Source organism: Maniola jurtina, chromosome 24 (genome assembly GCF_905333055.1).
Source record: "Maniola jurtina chromosome 24, ilManJurt1.1, whole genome shotgun sequence".
NCBI classification, from domain to species: Eukaryota; Metazoa; Arthropoda; class Insecta; order Lepidoptera; family Nymphalidae; genus Maniola; species Maniola jurtina.
In genome coordinates, this window is record NC_060052.1 from 3,240,444 (window position 1) to 3,251,861 (window position 11,418).

General features: G+C 30.7%; 1 protein-coding gene across 1 annotated transcript; it reads left to right on the forward strand.

Annotated features, from left to right (window-relative positions):
- The first annotated feature begins 220 nt into the window (after positions 1-220).
- On the forward strand, positions 221-6,129 carry LOC123877539. Its single transcript, XM_045924344.1, has 3 exons — positions 221-263; positions 699-882; positions 1,838-6,129. The coding sequence occupies exon 3, from the start codon at positions 2,464-2,466 to the stop codon at positions 6,034-6,036; it is 3,573 nt and encodes a 1,190-aa protein (XP_045780300.1). The 5' UTR covers positions 221-263; positions 699-882; positions 1,838-2,463; the 3' UTR covers positions 6,037-6,129.
- Positions 6,130-11,418: the final 5,289 nt, after the last annotated feature.

Sequence of the window (11,418 nt, forward strand, 5' to 3'; positions counted from 1 at the left end):
GGCAAAAAACGATTGAATAACGTTGCATGTTGTTTTTGTACCTACGAACGAACAAATAAACATACAAACTATTCTTATTGTATCGTGTAGCACGGTACAATATGCGAAGGTTATTGAGGTTGCTCAAACCTAGTCCATCCATTATAAACTCAATGTTTTAGATAATAATAATTATAGTTATTGGAGTACACATAACTTACTCAATAAAATTTTTGTCCTACTTTAATCACTTAATGAATGGTATCCTATTCATCTCTAACATTGTAAGTAAGTGTTGCTTTGTTAGCAATAATATGATAAGTACATTAAGGCTCTTACACATTATCCCCCGACACTATAGTATACTTATTTTGTTCATTTGCTCCCCTCATAACTCTTAAACAATATTTTTTTAGAATAATAATTTAGCGTACCTATACTTACATGAAAATGTTAATAGGAAAGTGTGATCAAGAAGAAGACAAGATTAAATAAAAATGAAAGTTATTTATTCAGAATAGGTAACATGTTACGCTCACTGATAATTCAATTTTTTTAATTTGTAAGATGATGTAGTGGTGATAATTAATTACATACTCAAAACAAAAGCGATGAGGGTTCCAAACGCGCCCAAGTCTGAGAAGAGCCCACAACAAACTCAGCCTTTTAAGCCAGATTAAAAACCATCCTGCTTTATACTGAATTATTATTATTGTCAGATATTATCTGGTGAATCTCAGCTTATTGATTTGTATCATCATTCATAATAGAGCGAGTGATAGTGTAAAGGGACCTTTACGGAAATTTCATGACAAATCATTTTTGCTTTATTTAAACAATCAAGCGAGATGTTAAAGCATCATTGTGTTATCCTGAAGCAAGGAATCTGGTGGATACTTAAATGTAAGTAATATCATATTTATTCTTTATTTTTAATTGTTTTTTTCTCATCTTCGATATTATAATTTCGAGCAATCAAGGTACGTTCATGGGCACCTAAATTGAGAATACTTGCAGTATTCAATTGATTATAATTATAGTAAGTTATTTATGCGTATGTAACCTTGTCGGTCTAATGGTTAGCTGGGTTCGATTCCCGGATCTTACTGATACCTACATTAAGAATACTTCCAGTATTCAATTGATTGTTATAATAATACTGTGTTTTTATGTGTGTACATGTAACTTTGTTGATCAAATGATTAGCTGGCTTGAATAGTCCCGGGTTCGATTCTCGGGTTTATTTTTGTTAATAATAATAATACTTATGTTATTTGTGTTTATGTAACCTTGTCGGGCAAATGGTTAACTGGCTTGAATATAGTCCTAGGTTCGATTCTCGGGTCCTACCAATACCTATCCTATATTACGATATCCTACCTATTAAGAATACTTCCAGTATTTGATTGATTTTGATAATAATATGTTTTATGTGTGTACATGTAACTTTGTTGGTCAAATGATTAGCTGGCTTGAATAGTCCCGGGTTCGATTCTCGGGTCCTACCGATACTCATATTAAGAATACTTCCAGTATTCGATTGATTTTGATACTAATATGTTTTATGTGTGTACATGTAACTTTGTTGGTCAAATGATTAGCTAGCTTGAATAGTCCCGGGTTCGATTCTCGGGTTCTACTGATACTCATATTAAGAATACTTCCAGTATTCGATTGATTTTGATAATAATATGTTTTTATGGTGTGACCATGTAACTTTGTCGGTCAAATGATTAGCTGGCTTGAATAGTAAGCATTAAGTGTTATAAGATATTTTTGTCAAGTTTATATTAATACCTAGTCACATTTGAATACATACTTGCTAAATAATCTAATTTATGTTTTTTTTATATTACAGGTCACGACAGAGTGCTGAAACGTTGTTCCCATCAGAAGATGAGTCGCCGCAGCCTTCGTCGCAGCTTGAGCCTGAAAAGAAATCCAAGAAAAGGGCACATGACAAATTAAAAACCGGTGAACCATCAAGTCCCACACCGGCGCGTGTTGCGAAGAAATCAATGAAGTCCATCATCAATCCCATCGCACCGCCACCAAAAAAGATCACTGCATACGATCTTTTCGGCACAGATAGTGAAGATGACGAGACTGAAGAGACCTCTACACCTACATCTGCGGGTAAAAAAATACAGCCTTTAGTTTCGTATTTAACAAGAAGACTGGCTAACGGTCATTCAAGACAATCTTTCGAGGGTAAGACAGGAACGCACTTCATCGACCTGAAAGTGTACCGATGTGATGAGGTCGAAAATGTCCAGCCCGTAAATAGATGGCGTCATGCCATCATATGTGTTAAAAACCGCACGAATGAAGATACTGAGGCATGGCGCCACTTAACAAACTTCATCATTGCGACACGAAAAGAGTATAAAAAGTGCACTCCCACTTTTATCAGCAACTATTATTAGAAATTATTCCACTACGTCACACAATATTCTTTTGAAAAATTGTATTGTCACATATGTTATGAAATTAATAAACTTGTATAATGTTGTTGTTTTTTTTACAGTCACCCCTGCACCAAAGCTAAGTCAGGTCAGCTTGGTGAGATGTGAAAATTGTCACGTTGATATACCTGAAAATAGATATCAATATCACTTAAGAACTAATTTACATAAGTCGAATTGTTTATTGAATACCAAATATAATAACATTGAAGTAATTTCAACAGCTTTCAAAAATAGAATAATAAGTTATAAATTAAGTCCTTTTGAGGAGTACCTCACACCCGAATCGTTCCTAATAGATAACGAGAAATATGTTATTAAAATTATAAACAACTCTTTGAAAAGATTTCAAAGTGTTAAATTAAACTTCGAGCTTTTTGTTTTCTTTTATCTCTCTAAAACAGGAGAAAAACAGCTGAAGTCATTTAACACAAAATATAGTATCATATCTAAAGGTACTGATGTTCATGAATTATATTTAAAAACAATTAATACGTTTGAAAAAAAAATATCTGAATTTCAACATCGCGAATCTGGCTGGACTTGCGAATCAATGAGTCATCTAGAAATAAACATAAATAAGTATTCTCCTTTCAGGGGTGGCTCTTACATAGCTCTTCCGAGTGTAGTTAAAAATACTAAAAGTTGCATAAATATACGCAACAATGACAATCATTGTTTTTTATGGTCTATAGTTGCTGCATTATTTCCACAAAATAATAATGTTTGTAGAACTAGTTCGTATCCACATTACTCAAAAGTACTAAATATAGATGGTAATATGTCATTTCCACCATCATATAAAGATATTAAAATGTTTGAGAAAATAAATGAACTGAGTATTAACGTTTATGGATTGGATAATAAACATAATGTAACTGGTCCTTTGTATATAACTACAGCAAGAAAAAGTAACCATATAAATTTGCTGTACATTCAGAAGAATGGTAAAGGTCATTACTGTTTAATAAAAAATCTTTTGAAGCTGGTAAAACGACAAGTAACTAATCACACAAGTAACATGTATTTGTGTGAGTTATGCTTACAGACTTTTACCAGTAAAACAAAATATACTTCTCACAATTGTAATGAAATATTGACTGAATTACCATCGAAAAATAGTTATTTACAATTTAAAAACTATGAAAGGCAACAAAAAATTAATTTTATTATTTATGCTGACTTTGAAAGTATTCTAATGAAGTGTAACGAAAATAAATCTGAGAATACTCGATTATATGAAATGCACCAACCGTCTTGTTTTGGTTACTATATTTGCTGTTCTCATGATCCTAAATTAAATAAATATGTTACATACAAAGGATCAGATTGTGTGCAAGTATTTGTAAAATATTTAATAGATGATATTCAAGAAATCTATCGCATATTGTCTAAGAAATTACCCATGACACCGTTAACATTGGAACAAGAAATTAGCTTTGAAAATGCTACAAATTGCTATATTTGTAATAATTTACTTCTTGATGATAAAGTACGTGATCATGACCATATCACTTCAGAGTACCGTGGCCCTGCACATTCTTATTGTAATTTAATAAATAGAGTGTGTTCATTCGTGCCTGTGGTTTTTCATAACTTGGCGGGCTATGATTGTCATCTTTTTATTACGGAGTTAGCAAAATACGACGGTTATTTTAAAATAATACCAAAATCGAAAGAGAAATATATTACTGTAACGAAAGTATTAAAAAATAAATATAGTTGTTCATTTCCTATTCAAATAAAATTTATAGATTCTTTTCAATTCCTCAATTCAAGCCTAGATGTATTATCTAAAAATTTACACGAAAAAGATTTTGTTAATTTATCCAGAGAATTTCAAAACAAAGACCAATTGAAGTTGCTACTTCAAAAAGGTGTTTACCCTTACGAGTATATGGATTCTATTGAAAAATATGAAGAAACTGCTCTTCCTTCAAAGGATTGTTTTTACAATAGTTTGAAAGGTGAACATATAAATGATGATGAATACAAACATGCTCAAAGTGTATGGAATCTATTTTCTATTAAATCCTTGAATGAATACACAGATTTATATCTAAAAACAGATGTATTTCTTCTTTGCGATATATTTGAAAATTTTAGAAATACTTGTTTACGACATTATAAACTTGATCCGGCTTATTATGTCACCGCTTCAAGTTTAACCTGGGATGCGATGTTATTATATACAGGTATCCGGTTAGAATTAATTAGTGACCTGGAGATATATGAATTTTTAGAAAAAGGAATACGTGGAGGATTAGCCCAGTGTTCTCTTCGTAACGCTGTAGCTAATAATAAATATCTGTCAGATTTCGATGATTCTCAACCATCAACTTACTTGATATACCTCGACTGCAATAACTTATATGGTTATGCAATGACTAAAAAGCTTCCTATATCTGACTTCCGACTGTTATCCACGACCGAAATTGATAACTTAGACATTGCAAACATATCAAATGAATCAGATTTTGGATATATTTTGGAAGTGGATTTAGCATATCCTGAGTACTTACATAATGCGCACAGTGATTTACCTTTTGCGGTAGAAAAATTCACTCCTCCGGGAGGTAAAAACCCAAAATTAATAGCAAATTTGTATGATAAATTTAAATATGTGATACATTACGTTCATTTAAAAGAATGCTTGAAGAATGGGCTTATTATACGAACAATTCATCGTGTTCTAACTTTTAGACAACAAAACTTTCTACAAAAATACATTGACTTAAATACTCGATTACGCCAAGCATCATCATCTGATTTTGAGAAGGATTTTTTCAAGCTTCTAAATAATGCTATATTTGGAAAAACTATTGAAAATAAGAGGAAACAGGTTAATATTAAGTTAGTAACCAAGTGGAATGATAACAACAATAAAACTAACAAACAGCTTAGTGCCGAAAAGTTGATTGCGAAACCTAATTTAAAAAATATTACAGTTTTCTCCGAAGACTTAGTTGCAATTCATCTGAGTCCGGAAAAAATAATACTTGACAGACCTATATATATCGGTTTCACGGTTCTGGAATATGCAAAACAACACTTATATAAATTTCACTATGACTTTATTAAAAACAAATATCGAAATAAAGTACGACTTTGTTATACTGACACAGATAGTCTTTTATATTTTATAAAAACCAAAGATTTTTATAAAGATATGAAAGATGAAATAACAAATTTTGACACTAGTAATTTTGATGTGAATAATTGCTGTAATATGCCTAGAGTTAATGCGAAAATTCCGGGTCTATTTAAAGATGAACTTGGAGGTGAAATCATCACTGAGTTCACTGGATTGAGAGCTAAGCTTTATTGTATTAACAGTAAAAAGATCCAAATTAAAAAGGCAAAAGGTGTATCTAAATCTGTAACAAAACGATTAAAGTTAAAACATTACAATAGCACTTTAAACAGCGACGTTAATTTCAAAAGTAAAATGAACATGATAAAATCGATTAAACATGTATTATATTCTCAAGAAGTAAATAAAGTAGTCTTGAATAAAACTGATGATAAAAGACAAATACTTTCAAACCAAATTGAAACCTTACCTTGGGGTCATTGCAATACAATATTTTGAATTTTAAGATTTAAATGTAAAATTACAAATGTTAGAATTAAAAGGTTTATTACCATAATTTTATGCTATTCTGTGATTCCAGATTATATTAGGTATGATTGTTTAATATTTATACTTCGTATGATACTATTGACAAATCAATATATTATGAATAAGAGCACAATCACTTGTTTTATTTTGAGAATACTTATGGTTTATTTATAGACGGATTCAAATAAATAAATTATGGGCCCAAAATTATTTCTATATATTTTTATTTTTTAAGATGGAATACTGAAAGAGACAATGCTATAATTTAATTCTTTAGCGTTTACCTATAAAAAGAATTGCACAAGATATATTAATCAAATGATACAATGAAATTGATTAAACAGGATCTTTCATTGGAAATAAATACTTTAGATAAGATACTCGAAGACAAGTTATGTGTAAAACATAGCGAACTGTTGCCAAATTCTATTCGTTGTATCATTTGCGGGCCATCTAACTGTGGGAAAACGAATGTTATGCTTAGTTTATTATTACATACAAATGGACTAAAGTTTAGAAATATATATCTTTATTCCAAAACAGCATTTCAACCAAAATACAAATTTTTGAGTGTTGTTCTCAAAAGCATTCCAGAAGTAAATTTTTTTGTTTTTGAAGACAATAACATTATTCATCCTAACGAAGCTTTATCAAACTCGATTATTATATTCGATGACGTTGTCTGTGAAGATCAAACCAACATACGTAATTATTTTGCCATGGGAAGACATAAGCAACTTGATTGTTTCTACTTGACACAAACGTACTCTAAGATTCCTAAACAATTGTTACGTGACAACGCGAATTTCCTAATTTTATTCAAGCAAGATGATGTCAATCTAAAACATATATTTGATGAGCATATTAATTCAGATATGTCTTGGTTTAAATTTAAAGATCTCTGTGCAATGGTGTGGAGGAAACCTTACGATTTTTTAGTTATTAATAAAGATTGTTCTATAAACAAAGGAAGATACAGAAAAGCATTCGACACTTTTATTAAATTTGACTAAGATTTCGTAAAACCTATTATACTTATATAACTATGAGGGGAAAAGAAGAAAGTCATAAATAAATATTACTCTATTGCTAGCACACGTAAATTTAGTGTTATGGATCAAAGTCTTAAACAACAATTAGTGCACTCAGTAAATTCTATAAGAAATAAATTAAAACATATACGTAATGCAGAGGATCAAACTAATTTGGTGCTGAATAGAATATTTAAACCTATAACCGAGCCGTTAAAGGTTTTAAACGATAAACCTAAACTTACAAATTTAAATAACAAGTTAAATAAAGGAACAAATGAACTTATGGGTTCTGAAAACACTATTCAAACAAAAAGTAAAGATAGTAAGAGTAATAAGTTAAATAATGAAGATTTAGAAATAAATTCAGAATATAATGAAGATAAAATTGATAGTGTTCATAAGTCAAAACAGACAGATTTGGATGTGTCGTTACAGAAGGATGATATTATAGATATATATGACAGTATGGACATACCGTTCGGAATACGAAAGGAACAAGATAAAAATTTAATGATTGGAGATTCAGTTGTACGATTCACTAAAAATGAAAATGCTTTAACTGGGGATAAATCTATAATGATCAACATTGGCGGGCGTTCATATGAATTGACTCCTGGCCTTAAAGAACTATTGCTACGCAAGAAACCTAATTTATCAATTATCTTAGAGACAGATAAATTGGTTTACAAAGATATTTTACATCACACTAATGCACATAAGAGAGACTATAATGCTTATAGGCAAATTAAAGGTGATAAAGGTACAAAATATCGAGAAATCATAAAGCCATTATTTTTTGAGTCAAAGAGTAATGCGAAGCAAGGAGGTAAATTACCTACACTAAAAAAGTATAAATCTAATATAGATTTAGTATATTGGGATAATCCTAATGAATTAGTTGACAGGTTAAAATTACTAATTGCCTCAAAACATGCTGGCAATAGTAATCACGACAATGAGATTATATCAATAATTGAAGAGTTAAAAGAAGCCGATATCATTAAAGAATAAAAATGGTTGCACTACGAACAGTTATTTAGTATTCAATTGGTTCTCAAAGATGAACGTAGATATTTTCGGGCACCCTTTATATAAAAAACCAAAAATTGACGATACAGTGCTTATTAATAAATGCCCTCTGAAAGTATTAAGTGATGGAAATTTAAATGCTAGCAATAAAATAATAAAAAACTTGCATATTCCTGTTGATGCCAATGATAGTGTGACAAAAGAATATGTCGATAATTCTATCTCAGACTACAAGAAAGAATTAACAACTGTGAATGATCTAGTTACAAATTTAATCACTAGAATAACTCAATTAGAAAACATCGTTAAGGGTAATTTTCATAAAAATGAGCAAGTTAGACGTGATAAACGAAATACATAAATATGCAAGGGTAAATTTTCCTCGGAGACGAGTAGAAATGAGGGACATAGATGACCTGTGGCAAGCTGATTTGATAGATATGCAGTTTGTATCTAAGGAAAATTTAGGTTATAAATACATTTTGGCAGTTATTGATACTTTTTCAAAATATGCTTGGGCCATTCCATTAAAATGTAAAAGAAAAGAAGATGTGTGTAAAGCATTTAAGATAATATTAGAAAAAGGACGTAAACCTAAAAACTTACAAACTGATTTTGGTACTGAATTTTATAACGATAAATTCAAAAATTTGACTAGTATATTTAATATAAATCATTATTCAACTTACACTACAAAAAAGGCATCAATTGTTGAGAGATTTATCAGAACACTCAAATCAAAACTGTACAAAGAGTTCAGTCTAAAAGGAAAATACAAGTGGAATGATGGTACCTTGAGTAAAATAATTAATGAATACAACAATACACATCACCGTACTATTAATCGAAAACCGTGCGAAGTCGATACAAGTAATAAAAGAAAGATTTTAGAAAAATATCAATTTCAAAAACATCAATCAAAAGTTGGAAATCGATTCAGTTGTTTGAAAGTAGGGGATTTTGTGCGTGTAAGTAAACACAAAAGTATGTTTGAAAAGGGATATACACCTAATTGGTCGACGGAACTATTTAAAATTAGTAAAGTGAATGAAACAAATCCGATTACATATCTGATAGAAGATTCTAGAGGTCAGCCAATTTTAGGTGCATTTTATTCTCAAGAATTACAGAAAACAAAACATCCGAATATATACCTTGTGGAAAAAGTACTAAAAAAAAGAGGAAACAAAGTATTTGTAAAATGGCTAGGACTACCTGTCGATGAAAATAGTTGGATTGATAAGACTAATATTATTCTATAAGTTTAAATAAAATAACTATTTAAACAGACACGTTTTATCAGTTTAATCAGTATATTAAAGATTATGAACAAGAGCAGTGTCTTAAATTGGTTTATTAATCATTTGCCTTTTGAACTCCATCTACCCGGATATAACTATTGTGGACCAGGTACAAAATCGTACAAAAAGAAAGGCATTAACCAGTTGGACGAATATTGTAAAGAACACGACATAGCCTATCAGCAATCATCTGATTTGAGTGATCGGCATAAAGCTGATATAAAACTGATGAACATGGCGCGGAACCGCATAACAGCATCAGATGCCAGCTTAGAAGAAAAGATAGCAGCACATATAGTTAATAAAGCGATGATAGCGAAAGTTAAATATGGAGCCGGTTTAGGAATTAACAAAGCAGCAAAAGATATAAGTGGTGGTGGATTAAAGAAACAATTGAAATATATCATATCTCACACAAATAAACATCTTAAAAAATTAAAACCAAAGGGTAAAAATATGGCGATAAAGATGGCAATGGCAGCTGCTAAGGAACTAGCAACAAACACTACAGTAAAGATTCCTCGTATTATTCCTATTCCGAAAACGGGAGGGTTTCTACCATTGATACCTATTCTTGCTGGGCTATCTGCCGTGGGTAGTTTAGCTGGTGGTGCATCGGGTATAGCTAAAGCTATTAATGATTATAAAGCAGCTGAAAAACGTTTGAATGAGTTAAAAAGGCACAATGAAAAAATAGAATCATTATCTATTGGAAAAGGATTAAGCGTTAAACCTTTTAAGGAAGGTTTCGGAATTTATGTATCTAGTAAAAAAAACTAAATAGTCGGCTACCCAATAGAGCTCTTACTAATATAGATATTATGAATTATTCAAGCAGTATTCCTTATTTTCGAGGAGTATTTATGAGAGATGAGCTACCTAAACATCCTCATAAGAAAGAATGTGGTATCGTTAATTTAGATAGCTCAAAAAATCCTGGCAGTCATTGGGTAGCTTACGCAAAATTCAATAATCATATCGAGTACTTTGACAGTTATGGTAATTTAAAACCACCAAAAGAATTAATTCAATATGTTGGTTCCGAAATGTATTATAATTATGAAAACATTCAGCGTAACCATCCATATAATTGTGGACACTTGTGTTTAAAGTTTTTGAACAAATTTTGGCATGATAAGAAAATAAATAAATAGATCGTAAGCACTTCGTATTGTTTAGTGTGTTATCATGTCTATTGCAATAACCATCACGGGCAAAAGACCATTACTTGAATCAAGTTTTCAACCTCCTCTTAACATAGACGATAAATATGAGTGTGGCTTAATTTATTTTTCAGCTCTCAATTCAATCCCCAACATTAATGAGAGCAATAATGTATTTGCTTATGGCAATGGTAAAAAATTAAAAATACCGTGTGGTGCTTATGGCCTATATGATATAGCTGATTACATTCGAAGTCAAGTCACAGATTGTGATATAATAATTAAACCAAATAACAACACATTAAAATGTTTAATATTTTGTTCTAATACGATGAACTTTGATGAAGATAATAGCATAGGATCGATATTGGGTTTTCCAAATGTTAAATTAGAAGCAAATAAATGGCACGAATCTCAGAACCCAGTCAACATTCTTCCTTTGTCCGTGATAAGAGTCGAATGTGATCTAATAAAGGGGTCATATACTAACGGATTTCCATCTCATATTTTATATGAATTTGTGCCGAACGTTCCACCTGGGTATAGATTTATAGAAGTACCGAAAAGTATTATTTACTTTCCTGTGAATAAAAATATCATATCATCAATAAATATAAAAATTCTTGACGAACAAGGTCGGTACATTGATTTCAGAGAAGAGTGTTTCAACCTACGTCTCCATTTGAGAAAACAGGATGATTGTGTTTAATAAAAATTCAAATACTTTAACAAAACGTATTACTACTCCTCGAGTTGAGCAACGTTACAGACGTATTAAATCCTATAAAACACTTACAAGAAGTAATAAAGAGTTTCTTCGCTCGT